Source organism: Elaeis guineensis, chromosome 13, assembly GCF_000442705.2.
Source record: "Elaeis guineensis isolate ETL-2024a chromosome 13, EG11, whole genome shotgun sequence".
NCBI classification, from domain to species: domain Eukaryota; kingdom Viridiplantae; phylum Streptophyta; class Magnoliopsida; order Arecales; family Arecaceae; genus Elaeis; species Elaeis guineensis.
The window spans coordinates 75,252,513-75,280,112 of NC_026005.2; the positions used below are offsets into that span (position 1 = coordinate 75,252,513).

At 38.1% G+C, this 27,600-nt stretch overlaps 2 protein-coding genes across 2 annotated transcripts; both read left to right on the forward strand.

Annotated features, from left to right (window-relative positions):
* The first annotated feature begins 338 nt into the window (after positions 1-338).
* Positions 339-2,290, forward strand: LOC105055922 (plant-specific TFIIB-related protein PTF2). Its single transcript, XM_010937953.3, has one exon. The coding sequence runs from the start codon at positions 430-432 to the stop codon at positions 2,056-2,058; it is 1,629 nt and encodes a 542-aa protein (XP_010936255.1). The 5' UTR covers positions 339-429; the 3' UTR covers positions 2,059-2,290.
* A 10,195-nt stretch (positions 2,291-12,485) lies between these two features.
* On the forward strand, positions 12,486-27,035 carry LOC105055921 (probable protein S-acyltransferase 23). The gene is given in 14 exon segments (XM_010937950.4): positions 12,486-12,855; positions 12,858-13,043; positions 13,134-13,274; positions 15,150-15,262; positions 16,549-16,628; positions 18,000-18,163; positions 18,526-18,664; positions 18,761-18,860; positions 20,502-20,562; positions 22,516-22,593; positions 22,855-22,953; positions 23,180-23,258; positions 23,357-23,505; positions 26,477-27,035. Coding segments are annotated over 14 exon segments (1,653 nt in total). The 5' UTR covers positions 12,486-12,780; the 3' UTR covers positions 26,666-27,035.
* The last annotated feature ends 565 nt before the right edge of the window (positions 27,036-27,600 follow it).

Consider the following 27,600-nt stretch of genomic DNA (forward strand, 5'->3'; position numbering starts at 1 on the left):
AGAAAGGCGCACCTAAGGTAGTTTAATTTATAATTCAAATAATTATCAAAACTTTGTATTTTTTTTTTTTAATTTCTGAAAGTATCTTTCGGACTATGTAAAATTAATTAAATCTGAATAATACTAAAAATTATTCAGATGTATTTTAGGTTTATTCGGGAGCCAAATCGACCCCTAAAGCCCAAAATGGTGCGACATCCATTACTTTTAGTCTAGTTAAACCAAATCAATACATACCATCTCCAAGTCACGTGACACGATCGACCGCCTTGGCCCCTTGGTCCTTGCTATAAATTCACATGCATGACGCGCACGGTTGACATAACATAAATATTTTTTTTCAAAAAAAAAAAAAAAGGAGGAGGAAGCCCTAATTCTCCCTCAAATAACAAGTGCTCAGAGGGATTGATTTCTCCGTCGCCGGCGGAGATGGCTGTCTGCCGGATTTGCAGCGAGGGCCAGGTGGTGGTCGACCCGGACTCCGGCGCTCACATCTGTGACTCGTGCGGCTGCGTGCTCTCCTCCGATGACTTCCGCCACCAGACCTTCACCTCCGACGGCGTCCCCACCGGCTCCCTCATGCTCTCTGTTGGCGACTTCAACCACCGCGACCGCCGCCTGCACCGCGCCCGCACCCTCCTTGCCGACCTAGCCGCCCGCCTCGGCCTCTCCTCCGCCCGCGCCGCCGAGGCCGCCGCCCTCGCCTCTGATGTCACCGACGGCGCCCTTGGCGATGGCCAGTGGTTCACCGTCCTCGCCGCCGCTTGTGCTTACCTCGTCATGCGCCGCCATCGCCTGTCCCTCTCCCTCGCCGAGGCCGCCGAGGCCGCTGGCTGCGAAGTCCACGACCTCGGCCGGATGGCCGGGCGCGTCGCTCGCCACCTCCACCTTCCCCCGCTTCCGGAGTTCGACGCCGTCCACTCCCTCGAGCGTGCTGTCCTCACCTCCCCCAGCTTTGCCGGGATCGAGAGGGAAAAGGCCGAGCAGGTCATCGGCCAGGGGCGCTTTCTCCTCCAGTGCGCCACCAAGTGGTTCCTCACTACTGGGCGGCAGCCGCTCCCGATGGTCGCCGCCGTAGCAGCGTTCGTGGCGGAGGTGAACGGGGTGAAGGCCGGGATTGAGGACATTGCCAAGGAGATCTACGCCGGGGTCACCACCAGCAAGCTCCGGCTCAAGGAGCTTAAGGAGACCCTCGTCGAGGTCGCAGGGTCCCTGCTTCCCTGGGGCGCGGACGTCACCGTCAAGAACCTAGTGCAAAATGCGCCCCTTTTGATCCGGATCATGGAGTCGAAGTCAAGATCCAGATCGGTGGAGGGATCGGAGGAGGGCCTTGGATTCGATTTGGGTGATCTCTTAAATGCCTATTGTTCAAACTCGAGGGAAGATAGTGATTCCAAGTATTTCAACAATGTAGGTCATGAAGAGGGTGGTCTCGAGGCGATGAGCTGTGTTAAGTTGGAGAATCTAAAGGTCTCGGTGGAATGCCTTTCAGATGCTTACAAAAATGTCTTAGAGAGAATCAGCTATCTTAAGGAAAAAGGAGAGCTTGGAAAGGACCAGGGGAAGAAGAGGAGGATAGCTGGATTTGATTCGGAGGCATTGATTGGTTGGTGGGAGGGAAGATGGGATTCCGACAAGAAGCTGACGCTCGAGCAGGTATTACAGCGTGATGTCGGTTACGAGGCTCTGCCTCCATCTTTTGTTACCAGTGTCAAAACCAGGAGATGGAGAAAAGAGAAGATAAAAGCTGCTAAGTGTCGGATTAATGAGGTTATGAAACCTCCATCATCCTCCGCCGATTCGGGTGTGAAGGAAGAGGATTCTGTTTTGGAGCAGATGATAGGTAGGAAGTGGAGGAGGAGGAGGAGGAATAGAGTTGAAAAGGGTGGTCTTGATTGGGAGGATTGCATAATTGAACTTTTACTTCTCCATGGAGTTAAAGAGGATGAAATAGAGCAAGGACATTATAATACATTGCTTGCCTTGCATGTTTTCAATTCCTCAAGTGCTCAGAGACAAACAGGACCAGAGAATTCCAGGGTTGGTGACTGCTGGTGATGGTTTTTTGTGTTCAGAGGACCCTGTCAATATCATACTTACAGGTCGAACATTTCTCGAATAGATTCATAATGTTTTTTAGTGATTCAGTTGTTGACAAGAACCCATTCATTTTGATTGGTGGTTGCATCCAAACTTTGATACTTTTGCTTCATACTGTTCTTTTCATAATATGGTGCAGTTCATTTTGGAAAGAAAGAAATTTATTGACTTCAGCAGTTGCTGGCTATAACGGCTTTTGGCTTATAAGATGCTTGGTCTCCTTTATTATATATTTGTTCCACCTGCTTCATGCATGGATATTTAGGTGCATTACAGTTTGCTCAAAGTTTTAATCCTCAATAGGACTGTTTTTTAGAAGTAATTTATGATAATTGAGACATGTAGCCTTTATGTATAACACAGGTGTCTGCCTAAATTTATGTGTTGTTTGTGGACTATCTGAAAGGACCATTTTGTTTGGATAAATGACATATGAGTATCAGCGCCTGTTTTACTGACTCTAGGTTTCCAAATGGAAGAAAAGATAGAATGGCTTGGCACTTGGTGCTTCCACATCATTTTTATGGAATCCCATACCCCTCATCCAAGTATTTACCATTTTAAAGCTCTCTTGCCACTAAATTGCTGTGTTGATCTGTGTGGTGGTTATACAGTATCGTTTTAGTAGATACTATAGTTAGTTTTAGGTAGAGTCAATTTTCTAGATCTATATTGTCTGACGATTCCCGGACAACCTTGATATCCTTTGCAAGTTTTACTATTTTATTGTATAAGCAAGGAAACTAATCAGGCCTGTCATAGTTTGGCACGTGTGTTAAGACTTTTAGAGACACCATGCTGCTTAATCTTATGAAGTGAATAGCAATCTAGCATCCATAAGGCAGCATAAAATGCATGAAGATGAACTTTCTGTATCTGATCCCTTGTGGAAGTAACTGCATGGCCAGCCCTTTATTCTTGTTTGCATGCATATGGGACAAATGGTTGGGAATCTTGCTAGACATCCATCTTCAAGATAACTGTTTGACATCTTCTAATAGAAAAGGGCATGTTCATTTTTTGTTTCTTTTAATTGGATGACATGGATAACTATCACTGCCTTTCAAGTTTTTATGCTTTGGTGTCTACTAAGTATATATCAAGTAAAACAGTAATTTATTTGCTTTTCATAGTCAAAGCATGCCTTTTCTTGGCTATATAAAAGAACGCCAAAAGATGCTAATGTCTGAGCTATATATCCTGTAAATTGGAAATTTCAAGCATAAATAGGAGTCGCTGTGATATGTCTTTTGTACTTTGTCTGACTCGGTCATCCAGGAAGATAGCATGTGACCCAATTTATATATGGATCTCTGTGTAAATTTTCAAGCTATTATCACACGTTGCACTTTTCTCCCTTTATTTTATGTTTGTGGATGGATATTTTTGGGATATTTGCAGTATTATGAGCTTATATTACTGGTTTTATATACATGTGGCATCAAAGCTAGGTTCGAAGAAAATTTTAAGATGCACGAAATGTAGAAGATAAAACCATATCATTTTTTGCTTTCTGAAACCAATTTGTCACCAAGTTATTGAGATGTCTAGACTCTTTACATTCACATTTTCTCACATAATACTCCCCCAAAACCACATGCGTCCTAAATTCTAGCAAGGCTACTCCAACCAGGCAGGGAAACCTGCCTTTCTTCACATGTATTTTGAGAATTTGACTTTGAATCCTTTGTGAAATAAGGCTTCCTCTGAGATGGGTGAGGGGTTCTTATACTTTCCTCTAGACCCTTTAATTGGACTAGCCAATTGACGGGAGTTGCCCAACAAAATGACCTAGAGAGATTCTTTCAAGTTTATTCTCCTGCCTGTTGCAATCCTTCAACAAATAGCAGTCCAAAGTTGAGCCCAGAGTTTGTGGCTATCACCTCAAGGCCTGGTTCTTCTAAAGACCAAAATCTAGGATGAGCTTGTGCTTGTTTTGGCAGGATGATAAAAAAAAAAATGTTGTTTCACTTGGAGTAATATAGTTATCCCACTCATAGCTGGATTGGTTATCCTGAGTATTGTCATTGGGAATTGATGCTTGTGTTTTCTGCACATCTGATTCTTCAACATGTGCCCTGTTCTGTTCATATTTTCGTCTAATTTCTCAAAGACGTTTTGTATAAATTGCATGATTGATGTATTCACAGAATTAGATTTTCTTGAGGTGGATTTTTCTTTGTTTAACTGTCTCTCTGCCGTTAGCTATCATCATCTGCATGTGGATTTAGCAGCACGTGTTTCCTCCCTCTATTTTTTGTCCACTGTGCCTTAAATTGGAAGCAAGATCCGATTGCTTTTGGCCATTTTTAATTTTTCCCCTTTCATAAGTGTGGCTTTCATGTTCCTTCAAATGCAAGCTTCTCAATCATTTCCACATTTTTGACAATCGTGGGCAAGTTTTTTTAGCAGTGGATGTAGCATTTAGGTCAGGTGTCACCCCTTTCTGGCCCTGTATTTCAGTTGCTTGCCAACACTTTCTAGCAGTGAAATGAGATTGTTTACTTAAGTTTCTTTCCAATGAAGACAACAAGGTAGCATTCCATTAATGACCTTTATTTAGTTGCATCGTACTTCTGATTTTCGTAATTTGTTGGTGTCTTTTTTAAGATTGTGAGGGTAGCTGTTGTTTCCTGCTGAGCTAAGTTATTGCTTGGTTCAACATTATTTTTGTTCTCTTTTGCATTAAATTGGTACTCCTTGATTTCGACACCTAGAATCATAAGCACCATAGCAGTTTTGTCTTTTTGTCGTCATCCTGTCTGGCTATTTAATTTGTGAAGGCAAAGGGAAAAAACCTTTTCATTTCCGTTTTATAAAAACCTTTGTCTTTGAGTTATTTTGAATTGTCCAACACTTATTTTACAGATTTGTTGTACCATTTATACTCCTATGGCTTGATGGTAAGGTTGCTTCCTTCTGATCTAATTGTGAATTTAAAATATGAAAATAGCGTTTTTACATGTGGACTTAAGATTGTGTGTGTATATATATATATAACCCTCTCAAATCTTGCAATGGCTAGTTTGGTGCACTGGGCCGGATAAAAATAATATGGGGTAGGCCTATTTTTTTTTTCTCGTATCTTAAAGAAAAAATTTAAAAGTCAAATAGGAAAGGTATTTTTTCTGCTAGCGGAGTTCATTGGTTCTATAACTATAATAATAATAATTAAAAAAATAAAATATATGTCTAAAAAAGAATTTTTATGATTATTTATATATATATATATATTTTTATTAAGTCTCTCTATCTATTATCTTCCTTATAAAGTCATTTCTTCGATTTGTAAGATTTTTTTTTGATCTTTTTTTTTTCTTTTCCAAATCCAACGTGTTATCTATCGTATCCATGGATCTTTCTTGAGTTTTTTTTTTCAATTTTTTTTTAAATTTTTATATTTAAAAATTTATGAAAACTGTGTATCATTGTATTTAGAGATATTTATTATAGGATATCAAATAGATATTTTACTAGGTGTGTATCAACTAATCATACACTGTGTATAGGAGGATACTAAATTTGATAAATTATATATCAATTATCTATAGAGGTATATTAGGTCATTGCTAAATATGTATTAAAAAAATTTACAGTATGTATCAATAAGTCATCTAGTGTGTATCATTTGCTCATATGCTATGTATTGATGAGTACTATATTTTGAAAATTGTATCTCTTTATCTAGAAGTATATATTGGGACGTTGAATGAATATTTTGTTAGATTTATATTAACTAATTATATACTATATATCGATGAATATTAAATTCGTGATAAGTTTACAGTATATATTTTTTGATTATATATTTAATATATATCATATAGTTATATAGTATGTATAAATAAAAATTATATATTAAAAATAAAAAATATTTTAATTATAAAATTAATATTTTTATTAATAGAAAAAAATTAATTTTTAAATTTATTTTCAGATCCATAAGAAATAAGGTAAACTATGAAGCCCGTTTCATACGGTGTTTTATAGTGTTCAAATTTGCTGTGCACTGCGTACGGTGGGGAATGCACGCATTGGGTGCTGTGATTTGCTTATGGGCGGAGCCGGACAGCGCATGGAAAAAAAAATATATTTTTTTTTCACCGGCTCCGTGCGATGAGCCAACCACCGCGGTGCGCGAAGAATTTTTCATAATTTTTGTTATATTGTGGGCCACTTTCATTTTTTCGGTTGGTTTGTTGTTGTTGTGTTATGTTCATTTTTTCGGTTGGTTGGTTTGTTGTTGTGTTATCATACTCGGCAGCATAGTTTTCTGGGAACTTTTATATCCAAACCTGTGGCCCTGCCGGCAGTAGTAACTGTGGACGGTGCTAATGACGTGAGCTTTCATGCAGCTGCCATCAGGATTATTCTAGCGGCGTGGAATGCAGCATGGATGCTAGCATGATTCATGAGAACAGAGTCTGCGACTTTTGCGACTCTACCTGGTCTTTTTTTATTTTCTCTTATTTTCGTTTTAGTACACGAATATATTGCAGGTTACCGTTGGCAGCCAATTAGTAACTGGAGCTCAGGAACTCCAACATCTGAAGTGACTGCCATGATAAATTTCTCTAATAATCCTACGTTAGACGCATCCAATAAACTTTTTTTTAATGACGAGTCGTATATATCATCAAGTAACGAAACAGAAAGGGCTCCTTGTTTGGGATCATGTGTGGCCATCCCATTCTATGTACAACCAAAAAGATCCGGAGCAGGAACATTTTCGAGGTTATACTTCTTATTTACTATTCTGATATTTGATGAACCCGATGAGATGTGTATGCTAATGTAAAACAAGAGATAGTTTTGCCACCTTTCCGCGCCGGCATGACACGCTATCACGAGATCAAACCATGCTTTTTGTGTCTCTATGAACATAGAATATAATTTAAAAAGAAAAAAAAAGCCCAAGACTAATCGTTTCGTCCTCCCGTTGTTTTGTACGCACAAGCGTCCGACGGCTCCCACGCCCATTGGTTTGACCGACACCCCACCATTCTCACCCACGGTTTCTCTTATCCTGCCCCCGTCTCCTCCCAAAACTACCCAACCTCAGGGACTCCCGTCGTTTTCGCACCGCCCAAAACATCACTTTCTCCTTCTCTCTCATTCTCTTTCCTTCCATCTCTATATAGACAGCAACATGGCTTACGTTTTTAGTCCTCTCATCCCATTGCCGTAACTTGCTCTTATTTTTCGATCTCCTTGTCGTCCTGGTCTCCCATTTTGATGGCTCCAACGGCTGCCATGCTCTTCCTCGGCCACCACCAATATTGGAAGCCCAATCCCTCCTCTCTCCAGTATCCTCTCTCCAATACTTCTGTTATTTTCCATGTTAAGTTTACGGATAGAATGGCATCCAATCCCCCGCCATCGCCCCCAGAAGCCGTCGGTGGAGCAGCGGGAGAAGAATAGACAGAGAAGTTGGCAAGGAGGTCAAACCTTCCTCCCTGGAAGTCAAGTTTGAAGAGTCACTTCAACTGAGCTGCTGGTCCTAATTATGAGAACGGTCTTCAAACGAATGTAAAAATTTTCGAAAAATTTCTTCCAGTGGAATGCGCATCTCCCACGGATGTATTTTCACTAGATTGGTATAGATATAATAAATCCGTCTTACCAAAAAACAAATATGTGCATTCTCCTCTTGGTTTCCAAAATTTAGTTGCTTAATTTATACTTTATACAACTTTTTATATATGCTTTTTCTGCTGCTTGTCTGCTTCATTTCTTTCGTTTATGCACCATAGACTGTATCTTTCCGTATAAACAGTTCGAGTTCATCTTAAACAGCTTCTTGCTCCTCAGATTTATCCAAAATAATAATAATAATAATAAGGAAACTTCCCCATCCATCATACATGCTTCATGTATGAAACGTAGATGTTCTAATTCTTCATAGAAGATACATCCCATGGCAGTCTTGGTGATGCATCCTCACAAATATCCTCTCTCTCTCTCTCTCCTCCTCTTCTTTTTTTTTTTTTTTTTTTTCTTTCTTTCCCTTTTTTTTCTTCTTTCTTTCCTTTTCTTCTACCTTCTTTCCTTTATTATTTTTTTCTTTTTTTGTTCATTTTTCTTTCTTTCCTTCTTTCTTTTTTTTTCTTTTTCTCCCTTTCATTCTTCTCTTCCACTTTTTCTTTTTCTACAATTTTCTTTCTTTCATTCTTCTCTTACCATATAGATAGATTTTAGAATACTGACCTTATCCCGGTTCCAGTTTTTTTCTTTTTTGATGGAACGGTTCCAGTTTTTTTCAGGAACAGAATGGGACGATTGGGATGCCCCCCATCCCAATGAGACTTAAAAAAATATACAACTCATGTTAACATGTGACTGCCGCCGGTTTCATGACCAAAGTCCCGTGGACAAACAAGCGAAGACAATTAGTGCGGTGGCTATCTGATTATTACGATATACGCAGAGAGGGCGGGCATGATCACCAACTTTCATATCATCGATGAAAGTTAGATCCAAAAAAAGGGTAAAGGTTATGCTACAAGTGATATACTCCGCCTCTTGTATGAATTTAGTAAGAAACATGCGTTAAGCTTCCAACTTTTCTTACATAGTATGCATCTAGTTTTTCTTGTCCTTTTAAAAAGATAATCTTTATTACGTAATGTCAAATCCTTTTTACAATGTGTGGATAAGCTTTTGTATTTATAATTCTAGCATCCTAGATTTTCTCTCTAGTGATCTTTGCAATATGTACCAATGGTCTAATTTATTAACCGCATGTCCTAACATTGAGAAAAGTAACATACTATAGATTATGTCCCTTGTAATAATATATGTCCCTTATAAGAAGAATCCAGTGGAATAATTAAAACAGGTTGGTGTAATAATATGACCGAGAGCTTGGGGTACCATAAATTTTGAATAGCTTGGTTTATGTCTGCTTGATGCACTAAATAATAATAATACAAGGTAATGCCATTTTGAGTAAAAGCCATACATGTTTCTGAAGCTAATCAGGACTCTCGAAATCCATAAAGAGTGTTTGGGCCGGTCCTTGAGGATTGAAGATGGTGAAAGTTATAGTTCCAGCCCAGCTAATCAGAGATGATTTTGAGAATATTACATTGAGGATTATGGAGCTCGTCTAGCCAAAATAATTCGAGAAGATGATTTTACCTTATCATTATGTGAAGCTTACAGGGTCCATATTAAGAGTTTAGTCTGCCTAGCTTTTTTTTGTGTTGTTTTATATTTAAGACTCAGGTTGCTTTTTTAGCTTGGAAATGGTCAAATTAATGATGTTCCTCTCTATCTTGTAAGGTGGTTGAACCAGTGGCTATAATGCATAGTTTGCTTTGTATATCTTCTAGTTTCAGCTAATTTTGTTGGATGATGACCTTGTAGAATGACGTGTGTGGTGTGTGTAAAAGAACATGGTCCCAGACCTAGCAATATCCGAGGATATATCAAAATTCAAAGAAGCATTTGATTAGCTGGATCCGAGACGACATGAAGTAGCTGGGGCTTATCTGCTCCACCACGATATTTAGTCTGTCTTTCATAATTTAGTCGCAGTGTATGTTCGGCATGTTTTCTACAAGGCGAACAATGCGATAGATTTGATCGCATCTTATGTTGTTGAGCACTGCAGTCTGTAAAGATTGGATCTTATGTTTGCCGCTTGTACAAAAAAAGAAGAAGAAGAAGAAGAAGAAGAAGAAGAAGAAGAAGAAAATGCCCTTCATGGCAAATCCGTCTCTGTATCTTAAAGATGGTGTAGCTGCAAGATACCTAGAAATAGCTCCAGGAAGCATGTGTAAGATCCCAAAGATGAACACAGCATGATTGGCCAAGAAAAAAAATGAATTACTGCACAAAGAAGGATGCAGACTAATTGGTCTTATGAAGAAATTGCGTGGTGCCAAGTTTGAATGATACCAGTGAAAATTTCTAAGCCATGATTAATTACTGTTAACTGTATGGTATAAATAATTTTTACTTCAGAGCCTCTGCAAATAGATGAAATCATGGTGCAACCTAAAATAAGTTTTTGTCCATAGAATTTCCGGAAGTAAAGCTTTTCTGATAAAATTCTTAACAAGAAAAATACCGTTTGCCATTTTATAACCATATTTTTGAAGTACCATAAAATTTATATAATAAGAATAATATATAGATATTAAGAGTGGTATTCTATATTGACATCTAAGATTATAAGATAATCTTCCACAACACCGCATATTAAGTTTTAATTTTTTAATTTTTTATATATTTTTTTACCATCCACCACATATCTACTCTACTTGTACTATTTTTCTTTCTTCGTCCCTCTCGCGAGAAGACAAAAGAAGCTGTCTCTGCCATCCCTTCCTCTCCATCGTCACGTCGATCTTCCCCTTCGTTTCCGTCAGTGCTACCTCAACCATCCCCGCAGTCGTTGACGAAGTTGGCACTCCATCTAAACCTATCGTGTAGTTTCTAGATGGATCCAGCTCTGAAGCTAGAACTGGCGTCGCTTCGGGGGCAAAAGCTGAAGCCCCTGCAGTAGTCACACCACCCTCCTCCTTGCCACCCCCTGACGGCGAATGACGTGGATTCGGATTTTGGATGTATTGGATTGACGATGGAGGATGTTGGCGATGTTCGATCAGATGATGGCGAAATGCCTCGATGGCTTGGGGACCATAGAGTCGGTGCTAAGAAAGAATGGCATTAGCGAAGTGGCCCCGACGAGTGCTCATCTCCACCGCCGAGAGGTGAAGAAAAGGGAGAAGGGGAGGAGATGCCGGCGATGTGATGGTAGATGTGGCTTCCAAAATCATGGCACCAATGGTGTAGTTCGTTTCAAATTTAGATTTGTTTGATCCGATGGGATAAGATTCTTCATTAAAACAGTTCTGAGATGGCATGAATTTCATCAAATTAGAACCTTTCTTTCTCTTCCTCGGCCTCCCATCGTGGATCCCACCACCACAAGCAATCTCTATGGAGTTCGATATGGGCGATGCCGGAGAGAAGCTCGAAGAGTACACCATTGTCAAAGAAGGGGAGGCCAAGATCTTCTTGCATTCCGGCAATAGAGTCTTCTATAATAAAATCTTGGTGTCAATTTCTAATCTCTTATCTTTTTTTGATTTTTTTTATAATGGTTTTCTAACCGTTTTTCTATTGTTTGAGGTTTTTTCTTGATTGGTGTTAGTAAAGATCGATCTTTTTGCTTGGGTTTATCATATTGTTAATTTTTTTTTTTTTGACAGAATTTTTTTTTTTTTATTGATTTATTGTGAATCTGTAGTTAAATATTGAACTAATTCTATCATTTATAGCTTAGAAAATGATGTCCTTTAAATTTTCTTATTTGATAACTATGAAGTAATCTTATCAGTATTTTCTCTAATAACGAGGCCTGTGTCAAATATGAAACAAATGAAAATAAATTAGTGTTTATATCCAGAGTTTAATTTAGGTGGACATCAACCAAGATTTTGGGAATAATAGTGTCCCTCTCCCTCCTCTCTCTTTTTTTTTGGAAAATTAGAATAATGCTCAACAAAGCATGGGGTAAGTCTCCACTTCTTTAACAACCAGAGAAGACAAACTTGGAGGATGGCTTAGGATTTGTGTTGGGTATTTATCGTGTATTTTTTTTTTTTATTTTTTTTATTCTTAGTCTTTCAATCGGATGGGAGATTTGGATTTAAATTGCATCCATCGTACCCCACAGGCTATATACTATTTTATATATGTAATAGAATAGGTAGTTCGTTACATATAAAATTTTTTATATCAATTCATTTCGTACTGATACTTGATATATCTTATCATCTTGTATCATACTATACATTGATATTTTAATAATATGATATCATTATAGAATCCAAGATCAAATAGATACAAAGGGGTTTCGTTGGAGAGAATTAGAATTTGAAATCGAAATAAAAATGTGTGACTGTTATTCCAACTGGTTGGAAAAAATTTCATTTTGATTTTAATTTCAATTATGATTCTGACGGTGGAATAAGAATATTCAATCTATTTAAAACTTGATCTCTATTCTTTTTAAAAATTTATTTTTTTTAATTTTAATTTTAATCATAAATTAAATATTTTAAATGATTTAATTATTTAATTCTAATTTATTTTATTTGTGATTTCAACCACAAAACCAATGCATATATAATGTATATTTTAAATTAATTTTTTGTTAATCGATGGGGGCCTGTTTCGTTATTACCTGCATCTCCTTTCGGGTTAAGCATTGTTGCCGATCGCAGCTTCGCACGTGAGACAGCTGGAGGTCGAGTCAAAAGAAGGAACATGCCTTTTCTGAACAAATCAGCATCTCGTTCCTCCCATCCACCGTCTCCACAAGGAGACAAGTTAACTAGCTTACGACCGCTAAAAATCCTATATATAGACCATAAATAACCCACCTAACCTAGCGACCAGAAACCAATAAGCGCTAAGTTCTCGTAAATTTATCCTGTCCCGCGGCATCACGAGAATTAGTTTTGTCGAAGCCGCCTCCACCTGAAACCTGTCCGCCGGCGACGACACTCGACCTCGCGTAGTTGGGAGTCCCAAAAAAATAAAAAATAAAATAAAACCCTAACCCTAATCCTAGAATTTTGATCGCTGCCACCTCCTCTTCCCCCAAACTCGAGCTCTTCTCTCCTCCTTCTCCTCTCCCCATCGGGCCTCGCATGTTACCGGGCCATGGCGTCCGCCGCCGCGGAGATTGAAGTCGTCTCGGATCCCAAGTCCCAGCAGAACGGGAACCCTAACCCTAGCTCCAGCGATCCGGCCGCGACCTCGTCGTCGACGTCTACTCCGCCTCCGCCTACGGGGACTTGGAGAAGCTCTCGAGGTTCGTCGAGAGGTACGGGCAGTCCGTCGCCAGGCCCGACGGCAACGGCTACTACGCGCTCCAATGGGCCGCCCTCAATAATTTTGCTCATATCGCCCAGTATGTAATCGAGGTAGTTTATAGCTAGCTAATCTCCCTTTCTGGTTCTCTTAATTGTCCCGGATTGTTTCGTCTGATTAGGGTTCAACTTTGAATTTTAAAGCATGGGGGCGATGTAAATGCTGCTGACCACACGCAGCAGACAGCGCTTCATTGGGCGGCGGTGCGTGGGTCGATTGCGGTGGCTGATGTGTTGCTGCAGAATGGAGCTAGGGTTGAGGCTGTCGACCAAAATGGGTACCGGGTAATATTATGTTCGACAACTGCTAATGATGATTCGATTTGTTTGTTGGATAAGTCATAGATGATTTGCATTGTTAGAGAGAGTTACATGACATGACTATAGCTTTGGTGCAAGTAGTTTTCTTTTCAGCCTTAAATCTTTTTTTTTAATTAATTCAGAAATAATCTTGTTATTAGCGATTTGTCGGGTACTCCATGCTTTTTGCAGAAATATAAATATTTTCTAATCTGTCATACTTATATAGCGAACTATTCGAAAGTGCAGAGAGGGACCCTGTTTGTTCGGGTGAAAGAACAAAAATTAAGTGTTTTCTTTTTGTGGGAAAGTTCTATATATGGAATGAATGCTTCTCAGTTTGATCTCTTAATGTTTTGGAATTGAAAGCAACATCCGCAATCTTGATACCGGGTACCATATCGGGATGTTACTAGTTTGGTATGGTATGGTATGCATCTGTATTAAAACAATCTGGAACCATTTTTCTCACTTTTTATCTCGGTATACTTTTGGTATGGATTGGTATGTGCCTTGGTTCACCTTGGTATGGGATGTTATGGGGTCTATATTGATTCAATCATGAGTTTTATACTGGTTCCAATCCGGTATGGCAAGGTATGTCCTGTACTTGATGGTTTGGGACAGTGTGATAGTCCATGATTGAAAGTGCTAATCAAAATCAAGTAATGAAAAGGCATCCTAATTTATTTAATTAAAGTGCTACTATGTGAGACATCATATGAATGTAGCCGTGGACTTGCTGATGACCTTTATTAACTATGAAGTTTTCGTAAACTACTTGCTGTTGGATCCCTGTCGTATCAATGTTTCAAAACGAGGACCATTTATTAAATTGGAAAGACAATTGGTGGAAGGGTCTTTAATTTACTGTTAAGTGAACTGGAAACCGACTGTGAGATCATCACAATGCAGTGAATGTATACTTATTAATTGATTTAAATAAAACATGAAATATGATTTTAAGCATATATGTGAAATGAAGTCTAATGAAAGAGCTAATTACATCTAGCATTTCGTCTCACATTAAAGAGGGGGAAAAATAGAATAATCAAGATTCTACAGTTAACCCTCTAAAAAGCTGAAATATATAGTAGAAACAATCATTGCGTGGCATTCACCTTCTTGCTAGATTTTAATTATTTACTTTTCAAAGTTCCAATGAATCCATCAATAAAAGCACACCCTTGTAGGCTTAATGACTTCACTGATCTATATCATCAGAGGGAAGTCACCTCCATCTGTTGGATTTTGGGTGGAGAGGGAGGTATGAGGCCGGTAAGCTTGGGATCGATGGAGCTTGATTATGAAGTTGAGATGCCTCAAGGTGAAGAGAATCCAAGGTGATGGGATTTGGAGGTGGGGAAAATTGAGAGAGGAGAACTGGAAGTGACATTTTCTATATCTTAAAACATAGCCGTTTTTTCCGAAATTGCAGTTGTTTGCTTGAGTCGACTTTAACCATTGGTCTGAGTGGTTTTCACAAATAATAGTGTTTTCTTTGCTTGATATATATGTGATGTCAATCATACTGTAGGCCTCTGATCTGGTTTTTTAAACATTTTGGTCTTGATATCGTGTCTTCATGGGTTTTCTAAGACCTGAAATCATATGCATTCACTTCACAACTACAACTTGAAGAATGGCAATATATATGCGACAGATTACACCCTGTTGCTGATTACTTTGTTTTCAAATTCAAAAACAAGAGTTTCTGATAATTTAAAATACCAAACTCTTCAATGTTGTCTGTGATTTCTGCTTGTCAAGGACTGATGCATGCACTGCCTTTTGCTGTTATGTCATTATGCTATTGAATTATATTAACCACTTTTTGTATTGTGGATGTCTTTGCATCAGGCAGTTCATGTTGCAGCACAGTATGGACAAACATCATTCTTGAATCACATCATTGCAAAGTATGGTGCAGATTTCGATGCCCTGGATAATGATGGGAGAAGCCCGCTGCATTGGTATGTCAGATTTTTTGTCTAGATAAATGTCTTTGCTGTTACCAAAGTTGCTGCTTGTTAGAGTAACAGACTATCTATTTCAGGATCTCTTATGTATACCAACTTTAATATTCGAACTTGTTATGGAGAACCTACAGAATGGTCCTATCATGTCTTCAGATCCTCTCTTACTTTGGAACAGTGAGAAACCACTAATATTTGTCAATCCTTGGCAGTTTGTATCTATAAGATGGCCAGCCATGAATATTGATTGAGGGACTAATTGGTCACATTGGGAAATGCTTCAGTTGCCACTTGTATTCTGGTTGACTCATGACTAGTGGTGAGTCTGGACAAGATTGATTTCATATGCACTGTCCCAACACCCCCCTCTGTGCCATTACCCTTTAGGGAAGTAGTTTCGTTTTGAGAGCCAGTAGGTTGTCATCACCATATGCTAAATTTTCCTATGGAGTAAAGGTTATGAGTACACTGAGGAATACTCTTTTGATGCAAGTTGTTAGGTGGTCAATATATGTCGGGTATTAAGGGTAATTCAAATTTATGGGAACAAAGAGAGTTAGCAAACTGCAAACAAAGTTGATTTTAATGTGTTTTTTTTTTGCTTGTTCTGCGTCCCATACATAAGGTTGCTCACACACTGTCTAGTTGGGTTTGTGCTCTTATTTGCTTAAGGTAGTCCTTTAAGGCGTTTGATTGCTGAATGAGACAAAGCATGCCATTTTGGTTGGAATTTTTAATATCATGACTGAAGCAATTTCATCATATTTTGGGATATCTTGTTGCCTTTTTTTGTAAGCAGCTGTCTAGTTCATTTCTTCAGCTTTACTAATGCTTTTGCTCTAGAGATCTAATGTAGTTGACTTTTGATTTATCTATAATAAGGTTCTTGGGTGCATCATCTTGGTCTATTGTAAGCAGCAGCATTTTTTACTGTTTTGATTTCTGTTATAATGAATTTGTTTGTCAATGGTTTCAAACTTAATATCCATTGCAGTTCCAATCTACAACTTCATCTTGTAAAGTCGACAAGATGATCTTAGCACGGTGGAAGCTTGTGCTGCAATTTGTAAATTTGAATAGAAGAATTTCTTACAATATTACATGTTATATCTCTTTCCTTTGCTAATAATTTATATTGCTGATATGATTGTTCTAGAACTGCTGTGCATATGCAATCACATACCATATTAAAAGGGGAGGGAGAAAAATTATATTGCCATTAAACTACAGGATTGTACTGTTTCTTGACCAAGTCATTTGAAACATCTTGTGCCATTGCCTAGGGCTGCGTATAAGGGCCATGCAGATATTGTTAGGTTGCTTTTGTTCAGAGATGCATACCAAGGGAGGCAAGATAAAGAAGGTACCTGTTCTAGGCATTTCATTGTAACTGATTTCCTTGTTGCCTATTTATGTTCCTACTGTTATTATTACTATTAGTTGTAGCTGTTGTATTTCTTCTGCGAGTAATAGCAGTAGTCCGTTTTCAGTAAACTAATGTGTGGATGATTGTATAAAAAAAGAAACCAAAACTTTGAGAAAAGCATGCATTGATGATCTAGTTATATCATCCTCTTGGAAAAGTTGTATAACCCAGGGAACTGGAAAAAAAATTAAAGTATATTTGTTTAACACATTGTGGTAAAAATAAGAAGAATTTGATCATAAGCATGATCTATGAAAAAGTTCAGCAAAGGACTAACATTCACAATCTTCGAAAAAGAATGAAATTGTTGCAAGGTATGCATTCCATTTAACCCTTAAAAGCCATGGTCATGAAAGTTCAAACAGTACCAAATATATCAACTTACAATGTGATGATCATTTAAGAATTTATTTACTTTCAAGTATTTATTAAACATTATTATCCAAAATCAGCAAAATATTTGGAGAAAATTAGTAAGGATGTTAAATTTGAACTTTGTTTAATACTGCGACTAACATTGATGGATTTGTAAAAAATTTCAATTTTACACTAAGCAAGCATAATATTGATTTTCAGAAAAGGAAAAGAAATAAGAGTGAGAAGTGATAAAAACAAAAGAAAGAGAAGAAGAAATTAAGGAAGAAAAGGAGAAGCACTTGAAAGAGAATGGAGAAGGAAGATTAAAAATAAAGTTCTGTAGGATGAGGAGAAGGGGAAGAATTGGAAAAATGGAACCAGTAAGAGAACAAGTTGGGGGAGTGCAAGAAAAGCCTTTTTGAAGAGCCCTGCTTGGTACTATGCCGTAAACAGAGTGGTTAGTGCTTATTTGGGCCTGATCCAACATGACTGGGGGGAATTGGGCCCAGTTCAGCCACCAGGGGGTACTGAGCCTCATGGTACTGAAACCTGGCCATTACAGTATGTACATTTAGAACTATGGTAATATAATTTTGTTCAGACAACTTGGCGGGCTCACATTCATTTGGAGTTTTTGGACCTTGCATTTTGTAAGTCTGTAAGGACCAGGGCAATAAGAACGGTGAGTCTTCTATATTGGCTGTTTGAATTTGGCTAACCTGGTCATGGGAGGTAATCATAGTAAGCTAGTACGTAGAAAAAGGCACCCATTACCAATCATTCATCTTTCTAACTCAGTATTAGATATAGATTACTACATGCTGTCAGTATGTCCCAGATGCAATTGCTTTATGTAATATATTTCGGAACAGAAAGTTTCGCTGAATATATTGGAGACAGAAGGTATATATCAATTTAAATACTGATGATGGTTTAAGTTCTATGTTTTAGGCTGCACAGCTTTGCACTGGGCTGCAATAAGAGGCAATGTGGAGGCATGCACTGTGCTTGTCCATGCAGGCACCAAAGCAGAATTGATGGTGAAGGATAAAAATGGATTTACTCCTGCTCAGCTTGCATCTGACAAAGGTCATCGGCATGTTGCCTACCTTCTTGTACGTAGTTGACTAGAAGTTGTTATTATTCATTTTGTACATAGATAATGCTTGCTATTTTGAATTTGAATTGATTTGCAGGATCATTATAGACTGCTCTAGGATTTCATTCTGTTATAGTGAGTATTTCATTATTCAAATGCAAACTGTAAATGAAAATCTATATTGCGATAATGGAAATCATTTGATTGTGTTAACTGCTAAGGTATGTTTTGTGATACATCCTGTGATGATCTGTAATCGTGATCTTGAGTGTCAAATATGTTGCTTTCAGCAAGATTCTAGATTAATGAAAGTGGTCATGAGGGTGCTGAAACCTTTTCGAACTTTTACTAATACATAGTTTACTCTGCTTTGTTTAGTCCAATGCAACAAAGGTGAATGGCAACTCCTGCGGTGATAAGTTTTGTGCTGCAAGAATTGGAAAGATTGGATATGCACCTATTCTGTTGTGTCTGATAATTATCCTTATTGTTCTTTTCATAAATTCCATCCTTAACGGTGGGTATTGTTGGTTTCTCAAATTTGGTGGCTGATGAGTAATGAAACTTTTTAATCGCAAAATTGAATCTTTAATTCTGCTGTTGCTCTATGTAGCACCTAGTTTTGTGAAGGTTACTGCTCTTGTTGGCCTTTGGGGATGGACTACCGTTTCACTTGCAGTTGGTTCACTGTTTATGTTCTATAGATGTAGCAGGTAACTCTTTATGTTGATTATGCATGATTTTATTTGTTTTGTATATGAATATTGTTTTTGTTCTATCGGTGCCGATGCTAATTGTGATCCTGCTACGCCTGAACAACATACATGTAAGGTGGCATTTGGTATGGGGTGATGACCCCAAGATCAACGATGATTTGGGTAGAGGTGATGAGATCACTGCATTTGGTCATACCCTCGTGATCCTACGTGGTAGTGATCTCAAAGCACCTTCACTCTTAAAATCACTGCCCAACCTAGTGATGTTAAATATGTCCTTGTGGATAGGTGTCCAAGAACCAAGATCATTCCAGGGTAGTGATGTTAGTGATGTTGGGCTGAAATTTGGGGAACAAAATGTCCCTAGGTCTAGTGGGAAAAATTGGTCTATTTGACCAACTCAACCCAATCCTTCTCGATCTTAGTTAAAATATATGGAATATATCTAGGATAGTTTTGATATTACATGATCAATGATCTTGGATTCTCATGGCACACCAAATAGGTTAATTATGGATAATCGGGGATCTTTAATCATTGGAACATAGTATACCAAATGCTGTGATCTTAGATCATCGGGGATTAAATTACTTTGAGGTGAGGATCACCAATGATTAAGATCATTGTAGTGATCCCATTTGGGTCACCAAATGCCACCTTATGGTGTCGGCTGGACCTTGTTTAAGTGATCCAACACTGTTTAAATCTTAATGCGGTGATCAGAAAGTCCTGAAGGATATTGTTGCACTTTTTCATCTTGTGTCCAAACAGAAGTAACCTTTAATTCTACGTAAAGAAAATAATATATGCCTCATAATGTATATCCATAGCCTAGTTTTCAACATGTTATTAAAGTTGTACAAAGCATTGTCTGATGTGTGTGGGGCAAGCATGATAGCTTTCATCTCCCATCAAGTTGGTGGACAGCGGTCACAATACATGATAAACACATGCCTTTAGTGGTGAGTTATGATATACTTGAGCAAACAGAAAATGCATACACGCTTGGATTCGGTAGATGGCTATGTTAAAGAAGGAATTCGAGGTGATTACTCTCAGTTATGGAAGTGTCAGTTACATTGTAACAGCCAATTGTGAAGGTTTTCTGTATGCATGGTCTTTAAACGTTCACAGATAAGACTTCCCATGGATATAATGCTACATGTCCAGAAAAAACTATGCATTTTGGTACATGTTCAGTGCAAATAATTAAATTTCCTTTTGTTATTATGTTGTTACACTTTCTATTAATCAAGCACTGATTTGCAAAATTCATGTCTATGCTATGTCTAATTTCTACTTCGATTCCTAAAATGTCCAAATCCCTCTGGTCATGCAGGCCTCATGACTGGCATTAGTGGGTTATATTGCTTAATGTCTTTTGCTGTTCTGCATCTTTGGATGATGTTCTCATAGAAAAAAAAAAAAATTCCTAACAGTATATATCTTCCTCGTTGTTTGGCTTGTTCTTTAAGCTGATAATATGCAATAGAATATGTTCATTGATATCCTTGTCATGTTCTCACCCATTTTTTTTATATAATAGAACATAATCATCAATATAATGTCATGGTATACTTGTCATGTTCTCAACCATTTTTATATCCAATCTGAATTCATTAAATGGCTTCATTGCAGCAAGGATCCAGGTTATATCCAACCAAATACAAGAGGGTCAGCAACGAATGTAGGTGCTGTGGTTCGTACTGTCTCTCTCTCGATTGCCTGTAGTATGTATTTTTCTGATGATATTCTGAAAGAAATTATGTTAAATACGAAAAGCAGTACTCACCTTAGGGACCAAAATGAGGTAGAACCCATAACCCAGGTACAAGTGTCTTGGATGGTGCTAGTTGTCCATGATTATTTTACAAGAAGGATTAAGTGTTGAAGTTTATCATCATGCCATATTATCATTTTTAGAAATAATTTCTGGTTTTTATTCTCTTGTTTGGTGTGAATCCACTACCTTCTTTCATCTTCTCAGTCAATGGGTTGTTACATTATAACCACATTAGAAATTACCACAAGCTTCATGATATAAGTTGTTATAAGTTGCTAAACTAATTTAAGTGATGTGTCTATTTCATTTGCCTGTTGCTTTCTTGCTATCATTAAGGAAATCTTTTGTATGAATTAAAATTACTTAAGTAATAACTATTCAATAAAAGAGAAATATTTTTGTCAAGGATTACGATGGAAATATGAACATTAGTTTTCAAAATTTGAAAAGAGGAATTTGGGGAAAGAAGACCTGGATTGAGGTCATGTCCAATGAATTTTGAACTTTTTTTAATCAAGGTTTTCGGGATAATGCTCCTCAAATAGATTGGGCCTTTGGTCACCATTAAAGTATTTAACATGTGCAATGTCACATGCAAGAGGGTGGAAACAGATGGCCACCTTTTTTTTGGGGGGGTTGGAGGAATGAGGTTGTGGGAGTCCGAAAGGGGTGGAGTTGATTTCAGGGAACCTGAAATTTGCATTATAATAGTAGAGACGAAAATTGTACCATATGTTAATTACTATTAGTTTTTTTTTCTTTGTCATGATTATTTATCTTTGAAATGACCATATATTGTTACAAATTTACAATGAATAATAAGAGGGAGATATGAAGGGGGGAACAATAAATGGTGACTACGCCAAGGGATAGTAAAGCTAATGGCTTCTATAACAACAAATTTTAGAGGCTTTCTAAATAACAGACCAAATGAATGAGTCTTTAATTGTAAAGTTTTGATTGCGATACTGTCTTCCAAAATAAGATGTTGCTTTTCATACCACTGCTTTAAATTTCTTACACTTATTATAGGAGATGCAGGCAATTCATGAAACCAAGGTCCGAAAACTCGGTTCAATTTTGGTTGGGTTAAATGAATGCCAATTTCAGAAGTTTCGATATGCATACAAAAATTAGGAAAAACTACAGCAGAACAAGTCAAGAAAACTAATCTAGAATTATCGTTCAGTATATTTTGTTGTTTAGGACTTTTGTATACAATTTTTAAAAATAAAGGGTCCAGCAAGTTTAACATAATTTTATAATGCCATATATCACATGATGAAGACATAGCATTTGACAATATATAACATTGACACTTATGCACTAGGATATCTAAACTTATGGAAGAAATTCTTGAAATTATATTAAAATAGCATCATGTTAAACCTTTGTCCTGAATGTAGTCTTATACCAAACCAAGCAGCTGAACCGTGCCAATGATCGACTTGTCTGGTTGGGTACATCCTGAACTGGTCGATTCAGCACAGTTTAGCAATCCTTGCATACATACATACATACATATGTATACGTACACAGGTTTTACATATGTATGTACATACGTATGTATGCATATGCATATATGTATAAAGTCAATTTCCATTTTTGGCTGAAACTCCAAAATAACCTATGTTCGGATTGTCTAAGGCAAAGAATTGAAAGGTTTCAATGTCAGCTTCAAAGTTCCCACTGAAACTTAAAAAGATGCATAAAACTGCTTCCATGCCATTTTATTTGATTAATCTTCCTCTTCTTATTCTTCATTCAGCTCACTATCCACCAATTGCATCCAACTAAATACATGCAGACTTTGCATCCGAATTAGATCTTGTTGCACTTAGCTCACTATTTACCACTTGCATTTGACAGGAACCTCTGTTGGATATTGATCTCAACAATTCTTCAATTTGGACAGGCAATTGGTCTCAACTCTGCCCTACATGTAAGGTACTCACAATGTTTTATCTGAGAGAGAGAGAGAGAGAGAGAGAGAGAGAGAGAGAGCTGTATAGGCAAGTTATCAGTCACAAAGAAGCTATAATGGCCATAGGTTCTTTTCTGTTTTCTGTTGGTACCAAGAAGACACAATGTCAGCCCCATATACTGGTCATGTATTGGACAGTGTTATTTTCCCCCCTTTTCTGGGTCCATTTTAGGTGAAATACCTATATTGGAGAAAATTTATTGCAATCTTGCTTTTCTCATCAGATAATCCGTCCTGTGCGCTCCAAACACTGTTCGACTTGCAAACACTGCGTGGAGCAGTTTGATCATCATTGTCCATGGATATCAAATTGTGTTGGGAAGGTCAGTAGTAGTTTATCATGAGCTGAGTATGATAAAATAGGTAATCCATTATTAAATGTGTAATGTTGTAGTTAAATTTTTCAAGAGATGAGGTAATCTAGCATGTTGCTGATTCAACCTATATTTCCTTCCATACAATGTGCAATTAGATGATTATTCATATGGTTTAATAGTGAACTACTTTCCATTTTGACTTGGCTACGTGGCTTATTTGGTTATTTTGCAGAAGAATAAGTGGGACTTCTTTGTTTTTATTTGTATGGGAACATTGACAACATTCCTTGGAGCTGTCATTGCATTTCATAGTGCGTGCTCTAATTCAAGATAACTAAAGTATACTGGTTCTTTTCTTTTTCTTGAATTAGCACGTTTTGATAGATTTAAACTTTATGCAACATAACAGGAATGTGGACAGCATCACCAACACCTCCAGCTTCTGAGGCGTGGATTCATCATATGCTGACAGAACATCCTGGGGCTGTTACATTTCTTGTGTTGGATATTTTCTTACTCTTTGGAGCTTTTGCTTTGACAGTGGCACAGGCATCACAGGTGATGTTTTTTGATATTTTCTTGCATTTATTTTGCAAGCTTAAATATGGCTATCTCTAGGATTGCTGGTACAATTTGTGATGTTGTTACAGAATGGTAAAATGCTGCTTGGGATCTCTGAACTAGGGCTCCAAAATTTTAGTACTTCCCTGCTTCTACATGACCGTCGAGTCTAAAGGTTTATGAAAAATGATATAATTTATCTGAACTGTTATTGGAGTTTAAGGCCAGAGTGCATAGGAAGAGTGCCACAATTGTTGGTGTTGTCAAGGAAGAAGGGCATTCTAAAATGTTCATTTGAGACATTTAAGGACATCCGTGAAGGAGCTATAATAATTAGTAGAAGTTGTCACTTGATAGATAATTTACAATGGCAAGCAAAGCAGACCAACAATCATCCTGAAACTATCTACCGCTTTGCCCTCAGTGGTTGTCATCAATGAGCTGAATGTTGAAATCCATGAGAAGGTGCCATGGATGTGATTGACAGTTTTGATCAATGATATGTTTGAAAACTAAATTGGAACTATGAAGGAAACATTTGGACTTCGGAGATTTGGGATTGTAAAAGCGGTAGAAAGAAGAGAGAACTATATTCCAATATGTGAGGTAGTAGTCAAGGATAGCCCTCTGATCATTATCATTGTATTAGTAGCGAGCTGGCTTAAGTGGAGTGGTCCTTTTGTTGTATGAGACCATGGAGTGCCTTCAAAACATGATAGATGGTAGTGGGGCTGGCAAGTACAGGATAACTGCATGCACACACACAAAAGTTGTGGAGTGTTTTTTTTTTTGGTAAAAGAATCAAGGACATGAGAATGTTGAAGTGGATGTGCATTATAATCTATTGTAAATAGGTATGCACAATGAAGATCTAGAAAAGGCTCAGGTTTAAGTCAAGCAATTCTCTCTTGGGTCAATTTCGAAAGGGTTCTTGATTGCTTGGCTTTGTAAGCTAGGTGTAAGGCATTGCTACTTAGATGCCTGCATTGTTCTCATTCTTAGGTAAGCCAACTAACTGCTAGATTCCCTTGCTTTGGAGGGCAGAGGAGTCAAATGTTTGGTAGGAACACTGCCTTAGTTTTCCTCTGGGTTCTTACATACACATGTGTTGCTTATCATAGATTGTAATCCTTCACAATAAAAAATATTTGCCTGCTCAATAATAAAAATAAGTGCGACTTCAAATTGGTGTGAAGAAAGGTGTAAACTTAAGTGAAGTTTGTATTAAAGGATACAACTCGCCTGGTAGTAGATGACATTTGTATAGTTGGAACTCAAAAATTTAGAAAGTATGCTTACATATTATGGTTATGGTCAATATGCACCTAATTAACATTGGTTGAAGCAATTATAATGATAAACAAGCTTATTACCTTGTACATGTGATCTTTCTTCTTAGGAACATTCACTGGCTTATGCATCCTATTCACTTTTATCACCAACCAATGTTATGCTTCTCTCGTAGGTAATCAGTTAAGTAGACCTAGGTTCTTGCTGGCAATAAAAATTGTAGGAACTAGGTTTTATGTTTAATTGTTAAGCTTGTAAAAGATTGAAAATTTCTTAATGCCGTGGATTTGAGAATTGTCGGAATAGGATGGCATCATTGGTGCTATATTGTTTTGACATGAAACAAGTGCCGTATGGGTGTTGGAACATGAAACCATCTGTGCTAGTATGTGTTGGGCATATTGGTGCCTACTAATAGTACCATGTTGACCATAAAGGTCCGCATCACTGGCTTTTCATTCTTTTTGATGCTTTCAGTTTCAGTACGTACCATCGGTGCTAGTGCAATACTCATACCCTACCAAGTCTGAACTGGTACCAATATTTAAAACCTTGCTTCATGCAATATGCCAAACTTGATAGGAAGGCTGGAACTAGGGCGGTATGGCTCCTAGGCTCGAATTTTTCTTTCAAAGTTTGGCCCAAGACACTACCAAGCTTGAACCCGAGGCCGAAGTCTAAATGGGCTTGACCCAAGTTAAACCCACTAGGGTGAGGTGAACAGAGAGAAATCAAGCGTGGAGCTCCGATGTGGATTCCATTATCCATGGATGGGCATTGAGTGGGGGGACAAGAAGATCGAGCAGAGGGAGGGAGAGAAGATTGGGTGAAGGGAGTCAGAGCGGGGAAGGGGATCTTGGTTGTGGTGGGGTGGAAGAGAGGGTGGGAGAGATTGTAGGGAGGGGCAAGGAGGTGGTCGGGTGAGGATGGGTTTGGGTAGGGGGTGGGCAGAGGGAGAGTGATAGAGAGCTGGACTGTCGATTGGATAAAAAAATGGTTGATGGGGGACACAGATTTTTAGGAGACATCGGCCTAGAAGCCTGATCGAGCCATGACTAGACTCGAACATGGCTCAAAACCTAATCGGGCCATGCGTTCCATACCCAAGCCCAAGCATATTTTATTCAGGCCGAGCCTAGAGCTTGACTCGAAGTCGGCTTGGCCCAACAAAACCTTGGACCAAGTTGGGCCCATGCCCAACCCTCCTCAATTTGTAAGTACAAAGGTTGTAAACCTATGACAAGTTTGGTTCTTGTGGAACTATATCTCGCGAAATTTTCTATCAAGAGCATCCAAACCTGCATTAGGCTTAGAAACAGCTATCTTTGCAGTATAGAGTAGAACTTATATATAATTCGTTGTCTTTTTCTTCTGTAAGTATGTAGATTCAATGAGCAGCCATGCATAACTAGCAACACATTTTCAATGTTAAAAAGCATGAATGCTTACAATTGCCACATGCTTTCTCTGCAAGTGATGGACCTGACCAACTTAGGATGTCACCATAACTGAACATAGAAAATGTAAGATGATGCGAACTATAGGAATAGGAACTTGTGGAGATCGATTATAATTGCCACATAGTGGAATGTGCTCCTTTACATGGTCGGAGTATTATTGCATCCACAGTTAGCAAATTAGCATTTAACCTAACAATCAGGTGTTCATATGCATGCAGATTGCACGAAATATCACAACTAATGAGTTGGCAAATGCTGCTCGGTATTCATATCTTCGAGGACCAGAAGGACGATTCCGCAATCCCTATAACCATGGTTTTCGTAAGAACTGCACAGATTTTTTGATTCATGGCTACATCAATGACGACGGAATTGCCTGGCCATCACTTCAACAAGCTGCAAGGTGAGACGAGGTCAGAAGGTTCTTAATAATGCAGTGGAGCTCCCTGCTATGGAATCTTTGTTTTTTTAAATGAAGCAGATATAAGCTTCAATTTGTATCATAGATGGAAAGTTTGCTGTTGGAGATGCTTGAGGCTGAAACAAATGGACTTGTGGATCCGCTGGGCTGCTTCTAGGCTTGATTCAAGTACTTGCATTTTGTACTGCAGAGTATCACCAATAATTGATGTGTATGCTAGAGTACATTACAAGAATTAGCAAAATGTCCACTATTATCTGATCATCTTATGTAGAGGTTTTACCTTGCTTTTGTTTACAAGATAATATCTGTATTATAATATTTAGTTGTAAATGAAACAAGGTTAGAATTGCAGATGTCGTGCTTTCTGAGCTGAAGTGTGTGCGAGTTTGCTTTTCTTCTTATGTTAACTTTTGTTATCACAGGCCCTGCTCTCTCTCTCTCTCTCTCTCTCTGAGGCATGCACAGGATCAAAGGTATGCTAGAACCTCTGTTGGAAGCTCAATATGCACTTGGAACTCAATGGTGTTCAACTTTGCATTTGTCACCTTCATAGCGGTCTGAACGGGCATTATCATTTTAAGGCATTCAGTGGTCTAAGTAGCTCGATCCTTCCTTTCTTTTTCATTTTAAAAGAAAAACTAGCTTCTTATCAAAAATGGAAAAACTAGCTCAACATCATGCCATCTAACTTCACGTTGTGCTTTAACAGGATTTAGCGTATGAAGTGATACCATCCCGCTTCTTGTAGCTCTGTCATTTGTGCAAGTCGCTTTTATGCTACTAGAGTTACTGGATTGTTTCTGATATATTCTTAATCCCAATGGTCAAGAATCTCCAAAGTCACCAACAAATCCTTATCAGAACCTAAGAAACGTTTGCAGCATTCTTATAATACTTATTTATGGCATTATCACCATG

Excerpts from the sequence above, each read along its gene's own strand:
- LOC105055922 (XM_010937953.3), top strand. The coding sequence starts at position 430 with ATGGCTGTCTGCCGGATTTGCAGCGAGGGCCAGGTGGTGGTCGACCCG.